This window comes from Aythya ferina (assembly GCF_964211825.1).
Source record: "Aythya ferina genome assembly, chromosome: Z".
NCBI classification, from domain to species: Eukaryota; Metazoa; Chordata; class Aves; order Anseriformes; family Anatidae; genus Aythya; species Aythya ferina.
The window spans coordinates 13948119-13973446 of NC_140299.1; the positions used below are offsets into that span (position 1 = coordinate 13948119).

General features: G+C 39.2%; 1 protein-coding gene across 4 annotated transcripts; it reads right to left on the reverse strand.

Annotated features, from left to right (window-relative positions):
* Window positions 1-373: 373 nt before the first annotated feature.
* Window positions 374-25291, reverse strand: C9 (complement C9). 4 transcript variants are annotated; one of them, XM_084503786.1, is made up of 12 exons: window positions 25175-25278; window positions 17383-17530; window positions 16573-16720; window positions 15088-15235; window positions 13200-13338; window positions 11703-11918; window positions 10417-10657; window positions 9375-9503; window positions 7423-7601; window positions 6947-7175; window positions 4848-5017; window positions 374-491 (listed from the first exon to the last, which is right to left on the reverse strand). In XM_084503786.1, the coding sequence occupies exons 1-11, from the start codon at window positions 25258-25260 to the stop codon at window positions 4869-4871; spliced, it is 1812 nt and encodes a 603-aa protein (XP_084359912.1). In that variant the 5' UTR covers window positions 25261-25278; the 3' UTR covers window positions 374-491; window positions 4848-4868. The 4 variants fall into 4 exon arrangements, with proteins under 4 accessions (XP_084359912.1, XP_084359913.1, XP_084359914.1 ...); XM_084503787.1 differs by lacking the exon at window positions 374-491 and adding an exon at window positions 2806-2966 and having other exon boundaries at window positions 17383-17500; window positions 25175-25291; XM_084503788.1 differs by lacking the exon at window positions 374-491 and adding an exon at window positions 2806-2966 and having other exon boundaries at window positions 17383-17476; window positions 25175-25279.
* Window positions 25292-25328: the final 37 nt, after the last annotated feature.

Sequence of the window (25328 nt, forward strand, 5' to 3'; positions counted from 1 at the left end):
AAAAGGAAGACTAGGGATAATGTGGGTCCCTTGCTGAACGAGGGGGGTGTCCTGGCAACAGGAGATGCCGAGAAGGTGGAGATACTGAATGCTTTCTTTGCTTCATTCTTTGCTTCAAGGACTCCCCCCAAGGACTCCTCGACCCGGGTGGGAGGACAATGGGTCTGGGAAATGGAGGGCTCCCTCTGGTTGATGAGAATGTGGTTCAGGAGCATCTGAGTGGGCTTAATGCACACAAATCCATGTGTCTTGATTTGATGCATCCACGAGTGCTAAGGGAGCTGGCATAGGTGATCACCGAAACCTTCTCTATCACCTTTGAAAGGTCCCAAAGAACAGGAGAGGTGCCTGAAGACTGGGGGATAGCTAATGTCACTCCAGTCTTCAAGAAGGGCAAGAAGGAGGATCCAGAAAACTACAGGCCAGTCAGTTTCACCTCAATCCCTGGAAAGGTGTTGGAACAGCTTGTTCTGGATGCCATCTCTAGGCAACTGGAAGAGAAGAAGGTTATGAGGAGTAGTCAGCATGAATTCACCAAGGGGAAGTCATGCTCAACCAAGCTTGTTGCCTTCTATGATGGCATCACCATCTGGGTAGATGAGGGGAGAGCACTGGATGTCATCTACCTTGACTTTAACAAGGCTTTCAATACTGTCTCCCATGACATCCTGATAGCAAAGCTGAGAAAGTGTGGGATAGGGGAGTGGACAGTAAGGTGAGTTGAGAACTGGCTGACTGGCGGAGCTCAGAGGGTGGTGATCGGTGACACAAAGTCTGGCTGGAGGCCTGTGACTAGCGGTGTTCCCCAGGGGTCGGTGCTGGGTCTGGTCTTGTTCAACATCTTCATCAACAATGTTGATGAGGGAACAGTGTTTGCCCTCAGCAAGTACGCCGATGACACAAAGCTGGGAGGAGTGGCTGACAAGCCAGAAGGCTGTGCTGCCATTCAGCAAGACCTGGACAGGCTGGAGAGATGGGCAGGAAGAAACCACATGAGGTTTAATAAGAGCAAGTGTAGAGTCCTGCACCTGGGAAGGAACAACCATGTGCATCAGTACCGGCTGGGGGATGACGTGCTGGAGAGGAGCTCTGAGGAGAAGGACCTGGGGATCCTGGTGGACAACAAGTTGACCATGAGTCAGCAGTGTGCCCTGTTGGCCAAGAGGGCCAATGGGATCCTGGCGTGCATCAAAAGGAGTGTGGCCCCAGCAGGTCAAGGGAGCTGATCCTCCCCCTCTACTCTGCCCTGGTCAGGCCTCACCTGGAGTACTGTGTCCAGTTCTGGGCTCCCTGCTACGAAAAAGACAGGGATCTCCTGGAAAGAGTCCAGCAGAGGGCCACAAAGTTGATACGGGGCCTGGAGCATCTTCCCTATGAGGAAAGGCTGAGAGACCTGGGTCTGTTCAGCCCTCAGAAGAGAAGACTGAGGGGAGATCTCATCAATGTATATAAATACCTGAGGTGTGGGAGACAGAGGGACTTGTCCAGTTCCACGCAAACCACTGAAAAGAGGTTGGCCAAAGAGTAATGGCCACAAGATAGAGCACAGGTAGTTGTGCGCCAACATGTGAAAGAATTTCTTCACGGTGAGGATGATGGAGCACTGAAACAGGCTGCCCAGGGAGGTTGTGGAGTCTCCTTCTCTGGAGATATTTAAGGCCTGTCTGGATGCCTGCCTGGGCAGCCTGCTCTAAGGAACCTGCTTTGGCAGGGGGGTTGGACCCGATGATCTTTTGAGGTCCCTTCCAACCCCTTCTATTCTGTGATTCTGTGATTCTACTGTAGGGACCTGGGGTTTTGGTAGTAAAAGTCTTCAGGGCCACCTGTAGTGGGCAGCAGGCAGGGAAAGAAGATTCCAGGAGACTCTTCCAGACCTGGACTGCATGTATGTAACAGATTTACCTCCTTGATCTGTGGTTGCTACCGTTCCTGTGTTTCCAAAGCACTCAGCCCTCATATCCCTTAGTTTTCAGTATTTTAAAACAATTTACTTTCTTGTATCTTGCATCCCTGTGGATCTTCTTGTGCCTAGTAGAGTAGCTGAATTCACACTAATGCCTTTTCTACAACCAGGCAACCAGGACACTAATTTTCTTTTGTTTACTCAGCTTTTATTTTTATTTTTATTTTTTTTTTTTTTTTTTGAGGCTTCCAGAACTTTATATCGTTGAGAACTATGCTTCCTCACACAACCTAATTTAAGTTTTCTTAGTTGTCTACCAGTTTCAAAAGTTATTCAGGATACTGATAGGTAGTACAATTGCCTCACTCTTGTCTCTTTCGGGAGTTTTGCTAAAAATATAGGTGGCATTATACCAACTCTTCTACCTCTTTGTAATGTACCTCTGATTTCATAAAAAATCTTTAACACATTGACATGTACAAGATACAATATCAAGCTCTTCAGCAAATACTATAATAACTCTAGTAAAGCTGCATGTCTTTAAACATACCTCTGATGCACGGTGTGAATTAGACATAAGATGTGGGAGTGGAAATAAATGCAAAAGGGCATTCTAGTCAAGATTGAAGTCTCTCTCAGGTTATTTACTGACAGTATACCATCAAATGGCTGACGAATACATTATTCTGATATTCATGCTGGGTTTGAATTCTTGAAAATCAGTTTGAAAACATTCACCCCAAAGAATTCACCCCCAATAATTGTTGAAAATAATAAAAAGGGGGACTATTATGCTATCGACTAACAAACTAACAAATAGATGATAGATGATTCATGTTCTAATGACAGCAGAAGACACACACACACAAAAAAAAAAAAAGGACAACACCCACTGCATCAGCTCTTCTCCATTAAGATATTTATTGGTATATTACTTTGTTTTGCTAAGCAATCATTTAAGGTGCAGGTGCTTTTAATTCACGGTGTTCTGTTGCTCTTGGGTAGCAGGCTATCTATTGGAAACTGTGATTTGTAGAACTGGTTTGGAATCCATTAATCATTTCTAAAAAGGGGGGAAAAAACAGTGACAAAGTGATAGAATATAGTAACTATGACATTTGTATTAGTCAATATTTAAGTGAAACAGTATCCTTATGGCTCACCAAGAACATGATTTCACTGTGTCTCAATTATGATTGTAACATAAACTCATTATAATAAAGAAGAAATCAAATCACATGTGATGTGCAGAAGCTTTAAGTGTGGAAGCTATAAGCCAGTTTCCACTGGCTTCATCTGGAAGAGCGAGTTCTCAGCAAGTCTGATGTTATCGGGAGCCAAAGTAAAATTATTTTTGTTTTTTAAAAAGAGGTTTTAGTATACAGGAGGAAACATATCTGAATATGTATGCATTGTGTATAATCATCATGATATTTACTATTCTGACTGAAAAGGACATGTTGTTGATATATTTATTGAAGGAAGAAAATTAAGGCTGCTCATGAGATTTTAAAACAAGACCAATTGCACTGGATCAACCAAAGGCTAACTTTGTTATCCTGTTTCTAACAATAGAAAAATATCACAGACCTGGAGTATGCCCAGGAGTAGGGAAGCACATAGAAATACTTCCCCAGAACACTCTCCCATCCCAGAAAAATTGATACTTCAGAGACTACATAAATGAAGGTCATTTCTATATGTTTGAGAAACTTCTGTTAGTTTTTCATAAGGTTTCTAAAATGTGTATTTCCTTTTGGTATGTCCACTGTGTAGAAGACCAGTCTACAATTTGTTTATAATCTGCCACTTGCCAGTTTTATCTAACGTCTCCTAGTTCTTACACTTCCATCTCACATTACCCTGGATTTTACATCTCTCTATCATATTCTCTCAGTTTTTGCTCTTCCAGCTGTGACATAACTTGTGAGATGAGTAGCTTTGATAGCATGGAGATGAGTTGCTGTAGGAAGCACTTCATAATTGTCTGATCTAGGACTAGACAGCCCACAAGTGATATCATGTTCTGCTGGCTATTCTTTCTTCAGAGTGCTTCACAAGTAGATTAGTGGACCTAACTGAACTCTGTTGAAGGTGAAAGAGCTGGCTTGGAAGAAAAGGTCTGTTACGTATCTTTGGCTCAGGTATAACTCATGTTGCAAGACCATCAAGGTGTTTCAATGGTGAAATTTGCAAAATCCTTTCCCTATTTTGTGACCTCTTTTCTTCTTGTGGCCATGAAGAAAAGAGGGAATTTATGGTAACATATTAAGCATAAAACACAAACACTTCCTCCTGGGCCTGTAAACTCTTATTGTCATTTCCAGGCAGCATGAAATCTTCTTCAGAGCAGATGAAGAAAGTTGAGATTGACCTTTCCATTCTGTGGACCAGAGCATACACCCTCAAAATCCTGCTTACATGTTTTGATTTTCTTTGCAGTATTGTATTGGAAACAGTACTCACAAAACTGTGTTGCTAAACATTCTCTTAAACTAACTTTTTCCAGGTGAAAAGTTTCAACATTACTGTAAGAGTAACTGTTGGATTTAAGCATACTACTTATCAAGTAAGAGAATTTAGACTCCCAAACTGTCTTTTTATATCATGTGCAGAAAATATATCTTTTCTCTTCCAAAGACCTAAGTTTTCTAAAGTAAAGTCTAACTGGAGGTGAAATCTGGATTTCAAGAGCTGGATTTTTAGTCTTCTTCTCCAGAACTCTCATACTTCTGTGATATAATGTTTCTCTTCAAGACATTCAAAGACAAATCTAACAATTCAGCAACTGGAGCTACCAAGTGTCTGTTTTTAAAAGTTCTACCATCACAGATTGAAATGAAACATGCAAATAAGCCTACGCATTCACTGAAATGTCTCAAATATTGGCTGACCACTCAAAACAGCAGTAACAGAGTAACAGTACTTCAGAGATGCTGCTTACCTGATTTGGAACATTTTCTTCTCAACAGGGACGTTTTTCAATGGCTTCTCCTTGGCATGGTCTGCCTCCATCTTGTGGTGTAGGATTATTACACTGGCGAGTTCGAGTGCTTTCACCATTGATGCAGGTGGACCAGGTACTCCAACAGCTCCAGCCTCCATCAGTGACAGCTGGTATTAAGACATCATACTAGGATTAGTCCAATATTTTTCTGTCTGCTGTGCAGTGACAGAAAGATCATTAATTAGAGATTTTTACCTAGCACTTCTGAGGGTTCACAAAGTGGTCCATGATTTAATTCTGATTTTTGCAGTTATGGTGACTCTGAAGATCATCACAGAATCACAGAATCACAGAATTTCTAGGTTGGAAGAGACCTCAAGATCATCGAGTCCAACCTCTGACCTAACGCTAACAGTCCCCACTAAACCATATCCCTAAGCTCTACATCTAAACGTCTTTTGAAGACTTCCAGGGATGGTGACTCCACCACTTCCCTGGGCAGCCTGTTCCAATGCCTCACAACCCTTTCAGTAAAGAAGTTCTTCCTAACATCTAACCTAAAACTCCCCTGGCTCAACTTAAGCCCGTTCCCCCTCGTCCTGTCACCAGGCACGTGGGAGAAGAAACCAACCCCCACCTCGCTACAGCCTCCCTTGAGGTACCTATAGAGAGCGATAAGGTCACCCCTGAGCCTCCTCTTCTCCAGGCTGAACAAGCCCAGCTCCCTCAGCCGCTCCTCGTAGGACTTGTTCTCCAGGCCCCTCACCAGCTTCGTCGCCCTTCTCTGAACCCGCTCAAGCATCTCCATGTCCTTCTTGTAGCGAGGGGCCCAAAACTGAACACAGTACACGAGGTGCAGCCTCACCAGAGCTGAGTACAGGGGGACGATCACCTCCCTAGCCCTGCTGGTCACACTGTTCCTGATACAAGCCAGGCTGCTGTTGGCCTTCTTGGCCACCTGAGCACACTGCTGGCTCATATTCAGCCGACTATCCACCATCACTCCCAGGTCCTTCTCTGCCTGGCAGCTCTCCAACCATTCCTCTCCCAGCCTGTAGCTCTGCTTGGGCTTGTTGCGCCCCAGGTGCAGGACCCGGCACTTGGCCTTGTTGAACTTCATGCAGTTGACCTCAGCCCATCGGTGCAGCCTATCCAGATCCTCCTGCAGAGCTTTCCTACCCTCAAGCAGATCGACACACGCACCTAACTTGGTGTCATCTGCAAACTTACTGAGGGGGCACTCAATGCCCTCGTCCAGATCATCGATGAAGATATTAAAGAGGACCGGCCCCTCTTTAATATCTTCATCATTCCACCCTCTAGCATATATCCCAGCTATGCAGATTTGGCTTTTGAAAATGCCCTTGTCAGTAGCACTGTTCAAGGGCCCAGATGTTTCAGCATTTTTGTCACCCTAGGAAACTGCATGAATATCAAGTTCTAAGGTATCTGTACTTCAAAGTCTCCACTACAGGTACTGAATTTACTGCACATTATTATTATTATTATTATTATTATTATTATTATTATTATTATATTTATATTTATATTTATATTTATATTTATATTTATTTATTTATTTATTTATTTTTTCCCCATGTATACAACTGCATTTAGATCCGTCTTCCCCTTTGTGGACCAATCTAATATTAATCTAGCACAGTAAGTATGAAATGTGGTCATGTGTTAGCAAGAACAGTGCTTTTGCAGGAAACTGAAGACAAAACAGCTTATGACATGTTGAGATTGCTTTTGTCTGACCTCAACTTACAGCCTTGGTCCTTACCATCATACCACCATCCTCCTACTTACTTAAATGTATTTGGATTGTCATTTCAAGATGCAATGATATATGTATTTGTATTGTAATTTCAAGATATAATGATATATAGGGACAAAGACTTCTATCTTAGAGTGCTTTTATCATCAAAAGAAACCAGTAACTTCTACTAAGATCCACACTCTATACCCATGAGATTTGACTGGAGTAGGAATAAGGGAGTGCTATGACATCCTTATGTCCTTGTGAAGGCCATTTCCCTGGATATTGTTCTAAAAACTATGCTTGTTTTAGTCCGCTTGGAGAATTTACTAACCTTCAACTCTTGTAGATTTGGGAATCTGACAAGCAATTCCCTTAAAGTAGCTTGAGCACATGCATGTACAAGCTCCATCTATCAGTACAAGGGTGCCTCCGTTTTTGCAGGGTTCACATTTGCACACACTATATTCAGTAATGTAGTCCTCAATTGCTCTTTCCAAATTTTGTTTCTTTAAATATGAATTTCTTATCTTAACTGGAACAAGTGTATGTATTGGAGAAGGCTGTGGAAGGAAAAAAAAAAAAAAAAAAAAGCACACCTTTAACAGACTTTTCTGTAGTTCTGAATACTTTTGATACCAATAAAGGAAACCATCCTTTAGTGCTGATATACACATCACTAGAATAAGCGTCTGAAGAAACTGTCAAAATGAAGAAAGTATCTGGTAGTTCATGAAACTTAGAGACTCACCTCCATTTTACAACAGAAGTTTTCAGATTCTAAGAGGCACAGATTCGAAGAGAACTTACCCGTTCCTGTATCACGACTGGTGCATCAACCAAGGACTTAGCCCACTGTATGTAATCTTCTACGTCAACCATTTTGGATCTTCGCAGTAACATTTCTTTTATTTTAACTGAAAAATCAACCTTCCCTCCATCAACTAAGGAAATAACATCATCAATGATAGCATCATCTTTATATTCTACTGCAGAAAGAAAGAAGATGAAGAATAAAGTTTAATGTCCATACTTCCTGATGAATGGTTGTCCTTCTAGCACAACCAGTCCACCTTTGTAAAATGATAATTGAGAGAGGAACCCTTCACCCACTAATCATGGTGGAATTCCATATTTCTTTGCTCATACCTATTTCGTAGGATGAAATCTGTTTTGCAATTAAATTAGAAAACCCAATATCTGAAAGGAAAGAAAGGCACAGAGCAAAATGAGAGACATTATGGAGGTCATAACCAGATATTGGGTTTCCTAATTTAATTGCAAATGACCTGTCTGCATGTGTGTGCATGTGTGTCTCCATTGGAAGCAATTGGAGATGAGGATTCAAGAGACAATTGCTGGGTAGACTAAGCATTTAAGGCCGATTACTGGAGTCACCCATAGTGTGTGTGGCATGTCTGTGTGCTGATATGCATCGTTGGTCTGCTGATCCCTACCAGTAACGTAAGTGGACGTGTGGGCCTTGGAGTATTGTATATCCAGGTGCCAAAAACAGGGTGAACAAAACAGATAGGGAACATTTACTGCATCATTTAAATGTCGAAGGTCAGCTGCTGGAGGTACCTATATAGTCTATATATATATATATTGAGGAGGGGCTGATAGACCCGAAGGTTGTGCTGCTGTGTATATGTACAAGTTCCATAAAGGGAAGTGCAGAGTCCTGCACCTGGGCAGGAACAACCCCATCCACCTATGTGTGCTGGGGGCCAACTGCCTGGAAAAAAGTTTTACAGAAAAGGCGCTGGGGATCCTGGCAGACACCAAGTTGAACATGAGCAAACAGTGTGCCCTTGTGGCAAACAAGACTAGTGGTATCCTGCACCGCATAAGGAAGAGCTTTGCCAGCAGGTTGCAGGAAGTGAACTTTGCCCTCTCTTCAGGTGCCTTTAAGTTCACTTCCGGAGTAGTTTCCAATTCTGGGCTCAACGGTACAAGAGAGAGGTGGAACCACTGGAGTCCAATGAAATGCCACAGACATGAAGCATCTCTATTATGAGGAAAGACTGAGAGAGTTAGGACTGTTCAGTCTGGAGAAGAGAAGGCTCAGGGGGATCTCATCACAGTGTACTAGTATCTGAAGGGAGTCTGTAAAAAAAGTGGTACCAGGCTCTTCGCAGTGGTACCCAGTGACAGGGCAAGAGGCAAAGGACACAAACTGAAACACAGACGGTTCCTTGTGTGCATGTGGAAACACTTTTTTTTCCTGTGAGGGCGACTGAGCAAAGGATGCCCAGAGAGGTGGTGGAATGCCCAAAGAGTCATGGAGGTCTTCATATCCCATCTGGACATGGTCCTGGGTAACCTGCTCTAGTTGGCCCTGCTTGAGCAGGGGGTTTCACACCAGGTGACCTCCAGAGGTCCTTTACAACCTCAACCCTTCTGTGATTCTGTGATATTTCCATTGACTGACCTCTGTACTGATCCAATAGTGAGGGGAACAGGATGAAGCCATTGGTGCTGTTTGTGTTTGTATGAGTGCTGTGTTTCTATTTATATTGATTAGTTTGGCCATGCATATATCTATGGATGTGTTGTATATGTTGTACATGTGTGTACTGGGAACACATGCTCAGCCTAGCTTGGGAGTGTGGAATTATGGCAGCTTTACCTTTACTGGGGTACATGATCTGTCATTTCCCTAAAAAATAGCAGCAACTATGTTGATTTTTGTAAGGAGAAAAAATTGTTATTGCCTTTCCTTAAGCAAAAGACATAATGTAAAATAAGGATATACTTACATTTATCCTGCATTTTGATCTTTCCGCATTTATCACCAGACATTTCAAGACTGCCCTTAATCTTGTCATATTCAACATTGACATCAAATTGATAGCCAAGACATTTCTTCACATCTTCTACACTGATATCTGGAAGCAGAAATAATTAGGTGATTATTAAAGGACAGAGTGACCAACAGCACAACGCTGCTCCATGGGAGGTTCAGACTGGACATTAGAAAAAAAATTATTTGCCATGGAGGTGTTCAAACACTGGAAGAGGCTTCCTAGCAAGGTGGTTGATGCCCCATGCCTGTCAGTTTTCAAGAGGCATTTGGATAATGCCCTTCATAATATGCTTTGACTTCTGTTTAGCCCTGAGGTAATGAGGCAGTTGGACTTGATTTTTGGTGGTCCCTTCCAACTAACTTTTCTGTTCTGTTCTGTTCTGTTCTGTTCTGTTCTGTTCTGTTCTGTTCTGTTCTGTTCTGTTCTGTTCAAGGAGTGTGATTATATTATTGGAGGATAAGTTTCAGTGCTACCGGTGCTGTTGGAAATGTTTATGCTTTCTTCCTCCTATTTGTATTCTGCTTTCTCCTCTTCCATGCAATGAATATGAGGATGACTGCATTTGAAGTGTCTGCACAATTTCTAGGAAGTACTTGAATTTATTCCTTATTTTATGCCATCACCAACTCTTAGAGTTCCAGATGAATACACCGACAAGCAAACCAGATTTAAGGTTTTGACAGATTTCCTAAGCACTGGGGACCTCTTGTGAATCATATAGCACCAATTACTGTGATATTTTGAAGAGGTTTGTTTAATATTTTGTTTTCTAAGTTGTAGACTCAGAAAGCAGATTTCAAATAAGTTACAGAGACTCTCATCTCTGTTGAACTTGGATAATTTGAAGTGCCACCGGTGTGCCACAAGCCGAACACATTGAATTGTGCTGTTCTTAGTACTGTTATATATACACAAGTCTATCCTCATCCACCTCTTCATGACTGGAAACTTGGTGCCAATCTGCATCTTCTAGCTAGACCAACAAAACACATACCTAAGAGAGACATAGCATGATTATCCAGAACATACACAAGTTCATATTTTCCTCCCACAGCTCCAGAGGCTGCATAGTGAGTTCCATAATCTTCTAGGAATTTGAAATATTCCCCCTTATCGTATTCAGCAGGCAGAAAATTTAGATCGTCAAGGAAAGTATCTGTGAGACGGATATCACGACTCCGCATTTGGAATCTTCCCAGCTGAATCTTTCCTTTTACATGTAGAAAGGTTTGGTTCTGAATACAGGGAGAAGAAAACAGATGAGAGAACCATTCTGGTATGAAATACAGCAGGAAAATATGTTTTATTTTACTTATAAAGAAACTGCAGCCCTTTTAAACATGGTATTCAGTCTAGCATTTTGGACACGAACTTGTTAAATTGAAACAAAACTTCTCCAATCTACACTGAGGAAGAGGCAAGAAATTTAGACTTCTTCATTTCTTGCACTTTTGCAGAAGTCTTCCTTTGTTAATTGCAGCAAGCCCTTTATGATCCATTTGATGACAAGTTCTTCTCTTTAGGTACAATATCTAAAGATTCTGACTTTTATAACAGAAAAATAATTCCACATGGCTTGCCAGATAACAGAAGCTAGTTCCTGCATGCCTATTGAGGTCAGATGGAGTTTAGTCTTTGTTTATAGTTAAAGCAGAACTACACTCTCTCTTATTGTGGATCACTTCTCTGTTATTCTCAGACTGTCAGCATGAAAGGCTCCAATAAAAAAAAAAAATAAATCCACCCTTGCATCTTAAAATGAAAATTTATCAAGAAAAAAATCCTTTCAAGGCATGTGAGCCATATATACATTTTAATTGTAGTATTTACTAACCAATATACTCATACATTACACTCTATATTTTTATATCATAGTCTAAACTAGGACCTAGCAGCTGCCTGTACCACATGACATCTTGTGAAATAGTTGCAGTTAAGACTCTAAGTAAACACATGCCTTCCAAACCCCATTATTTTCTGTAGTACTTCTGTGACCTCCTTAACAGCAGTGCCTAGTAGGAGGTATATAAAAGGAATTTAACAGCTGACCATTTAAAAGATGTTAAAATGCTGACTCAAAGGCTTTTAGAAGTGACAAAATTCTTCAGGCATCTACATTTCCATGAAGAAAGTTTTGTAGGTACAAATATTTCTGCCATTCAGCAAAAATCCCTTACTTTCTTGTTGTCCCTGGGCTCTTCCTGCTTTTATGCTAACACTGTTTAAATTTTACTATTTATAAAATGATTACATTAAATACTCAAGCGTGATTAAACTTACCCTTTCTGTGAATCTAGTCAACATAGATCCTAAATTTGTACTCTTGCTATAGTAAAACTTTAAGTTTCCTCCTGCAGTTTTGTTACTTCCTGAAGTAGGTGTGTATTTCAGAGACAGGCCAATGTTGAAGCTTTTTTGTTTGTCCATGTAAACCTCTCGTATCATTTTTAGATGATCACGATAGAACTCAGATGTGAAGGTTTTGCCCGCTTTTGTCTTAGAAAAGAAGATGAAAAGCTTATATGAGAAGCCAGAACAGATAGTAACAGGAAAATCTGTGTAGCACTTTGAATTTGCACATTTACTTATCAAGAACAACAAAAACAACAACAAAAAATTATAAAAAAGCAAGCACTTATGTGAATAGAGCAGAGAACCATTAGGGCTGTGAAGCAGCTACCTGTCTACTTCATATGGTATCCAAACTGACTTTGAACTTAAAGAGTAATTAAAAGAGAAGATATTTTATCTGAATAGCAAAATAATTCCACAGAATGTATTAGTAAAGGCTTCATGACATTCAGGAATAGAAAAATATGTTCTGACAGAAAAAAAAAAAAAACAAAACTTTTTTTTTTTTTTTCTCCTTGAAAATTTTCAATTTTCCTTGGAAATACACATTTAAATCTCTAAATAATTTGACTCTGCTAGAGAATGGGATTCAGTAAAAAAGAGTAATTTGATTTATCTTGATTCTCTCAGAACCTCATGGGAGTTTTTATGCAGTTTCCTTGTATATTCAGCCACTCCTGAGACCCAGGCTCCCAAGACTGTCCGTATCTTTTTATCTCCATTTGTGGTCAGAAACTGCTATGGAAAAAAAGCCCTCATTAAGTGGAGAGATGATGCTGTCCAAGAACAGATGTGATGTAAGTAACAAGTCTCATCTTTAGAAGAAAACAGGAACACAATGCCTTAATGGCAGTGTATATTTATTTTTCATTTTTTTTCCCCACAAATTAAATATATATATATATATACACTAACACATAACAGAATTGCATTGAAAGTTTTTTGTTTGTTTGTTTGTTTGTTTCGTTTTGTTTTGTTTTAACAACAGGAGAGAGAAACTTGTCACTGATTAAGATACTTAGAGAGCACCAGAGTATCAAAATGTTCTGCCTTCCTTTTTATCACAGTCTTTTGTGTGTCCTTGAAAAAGTTTTGATTGCTGCTTTATCCAGTAAAATTAGGTATAGTATTCAGTTTTTTACATCTCCTATGCATATCATCCAACCATATGGTAAACATTCCAGAGACACTTTCATTTACTATACACAGGAGCAACAATAAACGTGTGGGAAATTATCTGCAACAACTGAGTTTAATTGCTAAGGCATATGATAACATAACCAGTTTCCCTCCGGACTTTGCTGGCAGTATGAGGCTTAAAAGCTGCTGCTAACTTATTTAAAGAGGTTTCAGGCCTTCTGAGAGGAAGTCAAGATTCAGCATTCATTTTAAACATTCTAACTTGCATAGAAGAATTAGACTTACATCATAATTGAGAACACCAACATTCCATGGCTTGCGGTAATATGTCCGTGTGTTCCCATCACGAACCCTTTCACAAAGACCATTGAAAAACTCATTGTCAAATGGGCTGGCCATTGGCTGCATCCCTAAAACATTGATTCTGCAATAGAAATACAGGACAGGTTATGCTTCAAAAAAGAAGGTGTCAGCACATGTAGTTTGGAAGCAATGGTGTTATGAAAGGAAAAGCCTAATTTTTGTAAGAGATGAATAGGGGCAAGGTGCCTGCTCCACCATGACAGTTTGTCTCATCCTTTGTTTTCTTAATTTCTCATTCATGTAATGGATAAAATACTACATATGTGTAAAGCACTTTATTTTAAAGGTCATATATTAGAAAGAAACAGACAAATAAAAGATAGATAATGCAGTAAGAACCTTAGGAATGGAAGGAGAGAACAAACATTTCTTCTTGAACAACATGTTTGTGAGGAATCATTAAATTATAGTATAGATTATAGTATATATACATATATATATAGATTTTTTTTTTTTTTTTTTCCCTGCATAACTCATTATTATTTTGTTTGCTGTTAGGAACTTTGGTATCAAGAATGCACAAGATTCATGTAGAAGGAATATACAACTGCTCCTAGCTTTGTCTCCTCTCCCAGGGAGTGACTTAGAGGAGTAACAGAACTCCCTGGAGAGCAAATCTGAACCACTGCAAACCCTGAAACCACATTGACTATGTAGTTCTACACATCTATCTACCAGTGTACAAGAACTGCTTCTGAAAACAGCTGCTCATTTGGGGATTCTATGTTGCTTATTGGCTTTCTAACTCCTTCATAGATTCGAATCTTTCCAGGAAGCACAGTGTTTATGTCTGATACATGTACCTAACTAACTGCAGAAAATGGTTATCAGTGCATCTAAATTGGCAGCATTGGGTACCGCAGATGTGCATCTATACATTTCTCATGGAAGACATCAGCAATGGTTTTTAAAAGAAATAATAAAGTAGCTTCTTCTTCTTCTAAAATAATAATAATAATAATAATAAAGGCCCATCTGTCTTAGTTCCCCATACTACGAAGGCAGAGATTTTGCTCTTGTGCAGTCATGCTGTTGCAAGATGAAACGCAGGATGCACCCTTTTCATTTAAACACAAGGTGGTGCTGTAGTATACTTTTATTTTCCTCTTCTGTTCCTGTTTGGATAGCTGTCTTTTGACTCAATTTGTCACACAGTATGTCACACCTTCTTTCTGTTTGAAATTAAATATATACAGTATGGTCTGAGAAAAGAAAGATAAATTTTCGACTTAGATTAATGAGGAAAACTATAAATGAATCAAGATCTGGGGAAGTGAAGAACAATAATGAAAAAAACCCACCCTATAGGCAGAGTGTTGTTGCAGTAAGGCAGCCTGTAGTATAAAATAATCAAGGGAACTTTTCTCCCTTTTAGATTCTCATGTTAGTAAAGTAATGGGGAATGACTGATTCCTTATTAATTATCACTTGAAAAGATATGTGTATATATATATATAAAAGAGATATATATATATATAAATATAAAATATACCTATATATTTTATGCTTAAATAATGTGTTTTAAAAATACTAATGTAATATCTATGTATGAGTCTGCATATTAACATAATGATTGATCAACTTAGTATTCACTGTCTGGATAAATATTTATCCTCCCCAAGTACACAATATCAAAAGTAGTCAGGTGTTTTTCTGAAAGCTATGTTGCATTTCCGAATACAAATGAAACCATGATTCCTCTTTTGGGAATGCCAGTGTCCCAGCATTTTCAGTTGGCTTTGGAGACAATCCTAGACTCTTCACAATGTCAAATACATTTATTTTTTTTCTTTTTCCCTTCATTACATACCCTTGCCCTGCAGTCCTGCCAACTTCAGACACATCAATATCATGGTTACGGCATGGTGATCGTGGTTCAGATTCACAGTTATCTTCATCAGAAAAATCTCCACAGTCATTATCCACATTACACACAAGCCGTCGCTTTATGCATCGACCTAATTAAAAAAAAAAAAAAGTTATTGAATGAATCCAATTCTTTCCAAGATGGACATTAAGTGACACCCCTACCTATTCTTCATTGAGGTTTTTCTTTTTGTATAGTTTCACCAGTTTCACAAAGAATTTTCTCTCTTCCTCCTTAGAATGAAAAAAAAAAACACTAAAAAACAAATAAACAGAAAACCCCACCATACTATTCAATCCGCTTATTAATTTACTGAGATGGAGAACTGCTGTCATTTGCAGAAAGTTATCATTTCTTGTGGTTATTTCTATATTAATTTTTCATTATTCGATTTTTTTAATGTATTAGGAGAATACAGGAAGACATTACTCCAATATCAGCAAAGAATTATTTCTTAATTATTTAAATTGTTACTATTTGGAGAACATGAATTATAATGATTGATATTCTAATGCAACAGTGAAAAACTAATTCTGCTGATGTCAGATATCACAGTTTATACACAGATTGATTTTTTTTTCTTATAGAATTTAAAGATTTGAATAAATTTAGCCCTAAGATAATAATAGTAATAAAACCGTTTGTTAATATGAACTATTTCACCTGTAAATGTCACACAATGGCTTTGAACTAATAATTAAATACATGCTTTTTAATTTTTCTTTCTCTACTTGGACTTCACAGAAAGATACAATACTGACAATAGCTTGGAACTCAAAATTCACCTAGCATCTTTCCTTTCCTGTTTTGATTAGTTTTAATTAACTTATTCTGTTTTCATTTGTGACGAACCTTGAATTCATCTAATTCATATGCCATGACTGTATTACTTTATAAATTAAGATCTTTGAATCTAGAGACTTGTTGGTCCCCAGTACCATACCATGTTAGTCATTATGCCTCCCTATCCATTTTGCTAGAATTCCTTCAGTCCTAGCTTTGTCCCAGTGATTTTTCATAAAACAGGATTCTATACCAGATGGAACGGGAATACTAGAAGAAAGAACAGTCTGTGGATAGCTTTTAAACATGGAGTGAAAAAAAAGGGAAAATAATTTAGATCTGAGGCATATTATTTTGACAGATGGAAGGAATGTACCCCTTTCTCAAGCATTCTTTATCTTTTTGCTTTTGATCTTATGGCTTTGCAACCCACTTATCTACACATTCAGGACTGTCTTTAATCCTTAGCAATAATGTTCTGCTTCAGAAAATCATCCCCAAATAGAAAAGCATTGAAGCATATACCCTGTTTTGTGTATGCATTTTGACTTCAGTGCAAACTGATTGAACTTCTTCATAGAACTGCGTGAGATGTGATTTGCTGAACTATTGCACAACTCATGATGGTATGGAAACAAAACCTACCAGAATTGCATTGAAAGTCAGCACCACAGTCTGGTTCTATTTCTTCAGGACAGACTTGGTCACTTTCACAGTTCTGTGTATCTCCTAAAGTCTCCACACACGATTTTCCACCAAACTGGCCAAATCTTTCAATACTTCTAGAACGAAACTTAAAATATAAATAGCAGTTTTAATATTGCTTCAAGACAAAAGAGAAGACATACCAGAACTGCAGAATTTCCACTGAACTTAGAACTTCTCAAAATGAGGCATCTTTGGTGAAATTATTGGTTGAAAAATCATAGACACAGCTTATGTTGCAAATTTGTAGGAACATTGAATCAGTATCTTAGCAAATATATTTTTCACTCCCCCCCCCCAAAAAAAAATAAAAAAAAATATCATACACATTTTATATGCTTTCAAGTCTTTCATTTTTTGGTAATCTTATAAGAACTCCCCTAAGAAAACAAAAATCTTAGTTTTTGCTAAAAAGATTACTTCTTATTTTAAAAGGGAAAATCTATTAAAAAGTGGTGCTCTTTACAGAAACAGAAACATTTACGTGGCCATAAAAGATTTTTTCTGTCAACAAAATTTTTTCAATTACAGCTCTTGAATGGTTTTGTACATCTGGATGTAGTCTTACTTACTGTTATGGCTTCAGGTCTGAAATGATTATGGGTTTAATCAAATCACAAACATTCAATATGAAAAGTTGCAATATGATATTTTCCCACAACCAAAAGGCAGACAGATAACTTTTTTTTTTTTTTTTTTTTTTTTTTTTTTTTTTTTTCCTTGTTACAAAGACTTCCAACTACAGCTTACCCTTTGGTTGGTGCATGGGTCACAGGGCCCCCACTCACTCCAGCTGGTCAGTTTACAGTCTATTGGGTATGGAGCATTCAGTTCTCTTGTCTCCCTCTGGAAAGCTTTTTCTGAAGAGCTGTCAAACAAAACATTCCAGGACAGTACACTAAAATAACATTTGAATTTGCATTTAAACCATATACCGATATTTTGGAAGCACTTTCAAGTTGTTTTCTCCTTTACTTTTATAGCAGTTCTTGGTACACAAAATGTATAGACCACTGCTTAACCTTAAGCTCTTTGCTGATTTAAAATTATGCTTTAAAAAATATCATTTACTCAGCCTGCTTTTTTCCCCCTTTTTTAGATCATTATGCATACTCATACTTCTTGTGGGTTGTGCTATTGAAGAGAATCATACAATAATACACAGAGAATATCTGCAGTTCCCCTATTCAAAGAGTGAATATACTCTGCATACTTAAAGCTAAATACAAAGACACAGCAGTACATCTCAAATTGTTATAGTACTTCATAAGTACAAAAAGGAGGACTAAGGAGAATCTCCATCCTTTACTGGTTGAGGGGGGAAACTTAGTTACAAGAGATAAGGAAAAGGCTGAGGTGCTTAATGCCTTCTTTGCCTCAGTCTTTAGTGGCAAGAGCAGTTGTTCTCTGGATACCCAGTACCCTGAGCTGGTGGAAGGGGATGCACCAGGAAATGGTTGGCGACCTGCTACAGCGCTTGGATGTATGCAAGTTGATGGGGCTGGATGGGATCCACCCGAGGGTACTGAGAGAACTTGTGGAGGAGCTGGCCAAGCTGCTTACCATCACTTATCAGAAGTCTTGGCTATCAGGGGAGGTCCCAGTTGACTGGTGGCTAGCAAACGTGACGCCCATCTACAAGAAGGGCGGAGGTCAGACCCAGGGAACTATAGGCCTGTCAGTTTGACCTCAGTGCCAGGGAAGCTCATGGAGCAGATTATCTTGAGGGTCATCACATGGCACTTGCAGGGCAACCAGGCGATCAGGCCCAGTCAACATGGGTTTATGAAAGGCAGGTCCTGCTTGACGAACCTGATCTCCTTCTATGACAAAGTGACGTGCTTAGAGGATGAGGGAAAGGCTGTGGATGTGGTCTATCTTAACTTCAGTAAGGCCTTTGTCACCATTCCCCACAACATTCTCCTCAAGAAATTGGCTGCTCATGGCTTGGACTGGTGTATGCTTCGTTAGGTTAAAAACTGTCTGGATAGCCAGGCCCAAAGAGTTGTGGTGAATGGAGTCAAATCCAGCTGGAGGCCGGTCACTAGTGGCATTCCCCAGGGCTCAGTACTGGAGCCAGTCCTCTTTAATATCTTTATTGATGATCTGGATGAGGGGATCGAGTGCACCCTCTGTAAGTTTGCAGGCGACACCAAGTTAGGTGCGTGTGTTGATCTGCTCGAGGGTAGGAAAGCTCTGCAGGAGGATCTGGATAGGCTGCACCGATGGGCTGAGGCCAACTGCATGAAGTTCAACAAGGCCAAGTGCTGGGTCCTGCACCTGGGGCAGAACAACCCCAAGCAGCGCTACAGGCTGGGAGATGAGTGGTTGGAAAGCTGCCAGGCGGAGAAGGACCTGAAAATATTGGTGGATAGTCGGCTGAATATGAGCCAGCAGTGTGCTCAGGTGGCCAAGAAGGCCAACAGCAGCCTGGCTTGTATAAGAAGCAGTGCAGCCAGCAGGGCTAGGAAAGTGATTGTCCCCCCTGTACTTGGCTTTGGTGAGGCTGCACCTCAAGTAGTGTGTTCAGTTTTGGGCCCCTCACTACAAGAAGGACATGGAGGTGCTTGAACGAGTCCAGAGAAGAGCAACGAAGCTGGTGAGGGGTGTGGAGAACAAGTCTTATGAGGAGTGGCTGAGGGAGCTGGGCTTGTTCAGCCTGGAGAAAAGGAAGCTCAGGGGTGCACTCTACAGGTAGCTTAAAGGAGGCTGTAGCGAGGTGGGGGTTGGTCTATTCTCCCACGTGCCTGGTGACAGGAGGAGGGGGAATGGGCTGAAGTTGCACCAGGGGAGGTTTAGGTTGGATTTTAGGAAAAACTTCTTTACATTTGGCATTGGAATGGGCTGCCCAGGGAAGTGGTTGAGTCACCATCCCTGGAGGTCTTTAAAAGACGTTTAGATGTAGAGCTTAGTGATGCAGTTTAGTGGAGGACTTATTAGTGTTAGGTCAGAGGCTGGACTGGGTAATCTTGGAGGTCTCTTCCAACCTAGATGATTCTGTAATTCTGTGAAATTGGTATAGTACTTCAATATATATTTCTAATTTCTCAACTTATTAACTGTGTGGGGTTGCCCTAAGCATAAATAAATGTTTAAATATTTTCCTGAGTTAAAAGAAGGCTCATAAATAAAAGTATTACTTGTTAACTGTCTAACTTACGTAGTTGGAAAAAGCAGACAAATGTTTAGTTATCTAAGTATTCTTCAGCTTGCTGAGTTGAATACTTTGCCAGTTAAATTTCAGCCAAAGGCTTTCATTTTCTGGAGTGACTCTTCATTTTAGTGCCCAGTTTTAAATACTAAAACATTTCTGGCTTTCAGTAAGTGAAGGGCCGTCACTTGATAGAAACTGAGTTTCTTGAAAGTGCCTACAGCTAGACATTAAAAAACTGATGCCCTGTAGAATGACCCTTCTGTTCTGAAAAACAAATCCAGTAGTTTACTGCTGACCTTAACCTCACAGGTAGTAGTGCTGAAAGCAAAAGAATGATGGGGTATAGATACCTAACTTTTACTCTTTATCATTTACACCAGTTTTGACATTTAAATGCTGAGTATTCATCCACTGCAAGGCAATTCTATCTCTGCACCTCTCCACATCAATGCTGCTCCCTCTGTTCTACAGTGGGCCCCCTTTTTTTTGCAGGTCCCAGCTGGTTGGCAGATCTGCAGCTCCTGCAGTGTGATGTATGAGCTTTCGTTGCAGGTAGTGCATTGCCCTCCACTCTTTGACCTCCCTCCCTTATACAAATACATGAAGAAACCAAACAAATGTAACCTGATTCCACAAAATTGAGAAATCTGTTGTTTGGACAAGGAAGATACATCAGTCAGTTCAGCTTTGGAGTGCTATATATTGTATGTTCAGGTTACATACATAATAAACTGTTAGTGAGACACTAAGTAGACCTATGTTTTGTTCCAGTCATTGAATCTTAAGTAGCTTGGTTGCCACTGGGTAGTTGTGCAACTCTTCATACGTACACTCAGCTCACCCATATTAGCTCTGATACCTCAAACTTTCCACTGTCACACACACCAGCAGTAAACAGGCGCTGCAGCTGCTGCTGGTAGTATTCATAACACACACTCCCACTGTCCTGCCTGTGGATCCTAAACAACTTTTCCCAGAAGCCTCTTAACCTTAACCCAAGGCCTGCAATATATGGACCCCAGACAGAGGATGTTGCTTTTAACAGGTGAGACTCTAAAAAAAGGAGACAGCAAAAAGCATCCATATGCCCAATATCTCTGGGTAGTAGCAATGAGATAAGCAGAGAGTTAAAAATCCTTTCCATGCAATGGAAATGCAATGGACCTCTCAAAATCTGGTAGGGAAGTGTGAAGCTATTTTGTGTACCAAGCACCAGGAATTGGTGTAGCTAGCACAGAATGTGCATCCAACCTTGTGAAAAGTCAATTTTATATGTAATTCCCTTTCACTAACTTTGTGCTGGACTCTAAATCAAAATCAATAACATCTAAACTAATAATCTGTTGTTGGCATCTGAAAGGGTTGAGAGCTTGGGAAATGACATTGAATACTTGCTTTGTTCTTGCTACTTTTTCTTGGAGCATACTCTAATGGCCACTACCAGAAACAGACTTTTTTTTTTTTTTTTTTTTTTTTCCCTGTCTCTACTCTGATTCAGCAATTAGATTAGATCAATCACTGTACTCTTAATCTGAACCTTTTATTTTACTTTTATGTTGTTAATTAGTGGTTGAACTTTATTTTTCCAGTGCTGTTGGGGTTTACAGATCCCTAAGCTTTTTGGAAGGTGCATGTACTTCAAAGATTGACTAAGTATGCATGCTTACATATTTGAGACAAACATTTCAGTCTAGGTAACCTATTTGAAATAATTCCACCTTAAGCTGCACTGCAGTCACACTTACTTTGTGCGACATTAAGAATGGATTTATAACTCAAATTAGGAAGGAAAGAAAAGGAAAAAAATATATATGTATATCTCATCTCACAGAAAATTCTATAGAAGGGGTAAATTCCTAGAAGGTAGAAGTTGGATGCAACATGCACAAGTTGCCTCAGGATAAGTGCTGTCTGAATACAAAAAATCTTTACCAAGAGAACAATTAAATATTAGAATAGATTCTCCAGGAAAAAGGTAGAATGTCTCTCACTGACAATATTAAAGAATGCTTGTCAGGTGCCCTAGATAACCCAAACCAAGGCCCTGCTTTCAAGTGAATATTTGTACCAGCTCTTCAGAGGTCCCTTCTATGCTAGACTTTTCCATAACTCTACAGTTCTATGAATTTCTGAGAAGTCATAAGATATTTTAAGTTTGATATAGCCCAGCTGCCATCCAACACCTTCAAAACCAATTTCATTGCCTGCAATTAGCTCATCTTTACAAATATTTCAGCTATACTAAAATTTACTGTAACTTCCTAAGTAGAAAATTGTACAGCAGGTTTTCAAAGCATTGTCTTTTACATAGTTTTCAAAACTCTGCATGACATCATCAGAGGAAAGAAACAGAAAATCAGTGTTCTAGCAAGTGGATAAGAATCATCTTATTCTTCCCTATATCTATGAGTATGGCATTTATATGTACTTACTGATGTGAGACTATAAATCTCAAAGAGTAACACCACCTACACTAGTATTTTGGGGAAAAGGTTGACAAGTTTTTCTTAAAAATAGAAGTTGGAGCCCACAGACACTAAACCTTAAATATACATTGGGACACCTAGTAGGATTTCTATAAGTACTTGGATATCTTACTCCTAACAATAACCAAGCGTTAAGGTATTATGGAATTTTATGTTGAAATGCATTTCTGAACATTTATGATATTAAAAATGCAGCCAAAACCCTTTGCAGAAGTTAAGAATGGTCTATGAAGAGCAATGTCTATGAGTAGAACCTAAAGAAGGGACCAGACTCAAGCTGTGAGAATCCTTAGATTCTACATTAAAGTTTCTTATAAAACATTATTTTGAGTCTGCAGTAAAAAATAATAATAATAATAATAACAACAACAAAACAGGCAGGAAATGCCAAGTTGAACTTTTCAGTGCAAACTGAAGTTTTGCCTTCAACTGTCTTTCCACAAACTGGAGGCGATGGTGGTCTTTGAGCTTTCAGCCAGCGCAGGTGTTTAAACAAGCTCAACCTAGCAACTTATGCAAGAATATTCATTCTGAGTGAGTACGTATGAGTGAGTACGTGAGTACTTATGCACATTGGTCCCTTCCAGATTTGGACACAAGTTTCACAGGATTTGTTGCAAGTCCAGCTTTGAGGTTTTGGATCTAATTGACATTACAGCAGGAAAAAAAAAAAATCAGAAAAAAAAGCATTGTGAGTGAACGTCATGAACTCTGAAATGGAGCCCTATTTATATTGATCTGGAAATTCAAATGGACACCCATGGAAAAAGCATTTTATTGAGCAACATTGTTTAGAAAGACAGAGATGAGGAAAACTGAGTTTTTCCACTTCCATATTTTATTCTCAAAAAATGATGGAAGTGGATAAGTCTTATGAGGAACAGTTGAAGGAGCTGGGGTTGTTTAGCTTAGGGAAAAAAAGGGTCAGGAGACCTTACTATACTTTGCAATTGCCTTAAAGGAGGTTGTAGTGAGGCAGGAATAGGGTTCTTCTCCCAATCACCAAGTGATAAGATGAGGGGAAATGGCCTCAAGTTGCACCAGGGGAGGTTTAGGTTGGATATTAAGAGAAATTTCTTTACTGAAAGAATTGTATTGCATTGGAATAGGCTGCCCAGGGAAGTGGTTGAGTCACCATCCCTGGAGGCTTTCAAGAAACATGTAGATTCAAAACTTAGCAGTAAGATTAGAGGTGGACTTGTCAGTACAAGGTTAAAGGTTGGACTCCATGATCTTAAGAGTTCTTTTCCAACCTGAATGATTCTACAATTAAACCCAGGGAGAAAGTGTTACAGAAAAGTCATGCTGAAACAGGAGATGTTGAGGCACGCAATTTAAATATCAAAGAAAAGAAAGCATTTCAGTTTCTAAGAGTGTCACTGAAGGTGGTAAATCAGAGCAAGAATTTTAGAGACAAGTACGGAAACCAAAATACTTTCTGTGCTATCCATCACTGGGAAGGTTTGAGGAATGGAAGAATGATCTTTTGAAAGAAAAAGGCGTTTCACAATCAGTACACAAAAATTGCTTTCACCTGTCTTAGATTGCAAACTACTTTATTGGCAGCTTCAAGCCAACCAGCCTTGGTGATTTGTTATTGATCCATACATCAAAATACAGAGCTATTCAGTCCATCATTTAAAAAACTGATGACTTGAGAAAGAGGGTTGGTCTGATAGATAAAACAGACCAACAAAGAAGTCATCGCTTCCCTGTAATTGAAGGCATGATAGCATTACATGGCAATGAACTTAAACGGTTCCCCAGGGACATAGTCACAGCACCAAACCTGTCAGAGTTTAAGAAGCATTTGGACTGTGCTCTTAGTCAAATGGTCTGAGTTTTTGGGTAGACCTGCGTGGTGCTAGGAGCTGGACTTGATGATCCTTGGGATGTTCTATGATACAACTGCAGCTGCTAGTGCCATTGGCTACGAGGGTCTGGCCCACGTTGCCTGCTTCAGAAGTCTTATATTCTAGCTGGATTATTGATAAATGAATATATCAAAGCTATGTTCTAGTTAGATCTGGATGCCCAATTAACCATTACCAAAAACAAGGAAAGGGAGAAACATAAAGACTTATGGTTTTGAAGGCTCTTTTTTCAAAGTCAGTTTGGCTATTTCAAACATCAATAGCAGTATCCAGCCTCAGGCCTAGACACTCATGCAAGAAGCAACTTTTTTTTTTTTTTTTTTTTTTTTTTTTTTTTTTTAATACAGCATTCATGCCATCACAAAACACTTCACATACCACAATATAAGTCTTAATGCAGGCAGACCCTGATTCATTCGTAATGTGCATTTGGCTATTAAGACTTACATTCTTATACCACTTAGTACTGTCTATTCTCATAAGTGAGATATAGACCAGTCAGAGCTGTTTCTGGTTGTGTAGTTATTCAGTTTTCAAATGATGTTTTAATAGAGACTGAGCCTGTAGTCCTCCTCCTTCTAGCGATGCATATACTGAAAACCGAAGGCTATCCAAATTAGAGATATACAGTCTAGGAGACTTGAGATACTAATATAAGTACTATCAGTATAAAATTGTGCATCTTCAGAAATATAATGATTGAGATTCTATTATATTTTCACACTCAGCATGTAACGGAAAAAAGCTGCTTGAGCTCCAGCCTTGCTATAAGAATATAAGAGTAAGAATACAGCTTCAACAGCTATCAGTGTAATTGATGGCAAAATAAGTGAAGTGAATAAACCATTTTGATTTACTTCTTGAAGAAAAAACAACAACAACAACAAAACAACAACTTCAAGGAAAGAAGTTCCTGTGTTCACCAAATATATAAGCAAGCTGCCAGTAGAAATGTTCACATTGGTGGCTTATGCTATGTTGGAGAAAAAGAATAGCACAGGCAACTATAGAAAACTGAGGACTCTTACCTTCTGCTTTCTCCCGAAAGTGAGGCAGACACCTCTAAACTGCATAATATGAATATTAGCTGCAGGATAACATGCATGCTTCTCATTTTGTGTCTGAGCAGGAAAGAAATCCTGAAACTGAATTTGCAAATTCTTTATTTGTTCTGTTTGTTAT

Coding starts and splice junctions, on each gene's coding strand:
- C9 (XM_084503786.1), bottom strand. CDS start 25,260: ATGAGAAGCATGCATGTTATCCTGCAGCTAATATTCATATTATGCAGT. Junction 7,602..9,374: donor GATCAAAATGCAGGATAAAT/GTAAGTATATCC, acceptor TTCTTTCTGCAG/TAGAATATAAAGATGATGCT. Junction 7,176..7,422: donor CAGTCGTGATACAGGAACGG/GTAAGTTCTCTT, acceptor TTCCTTCCACAG/CCTTCTCCAATACATACACT.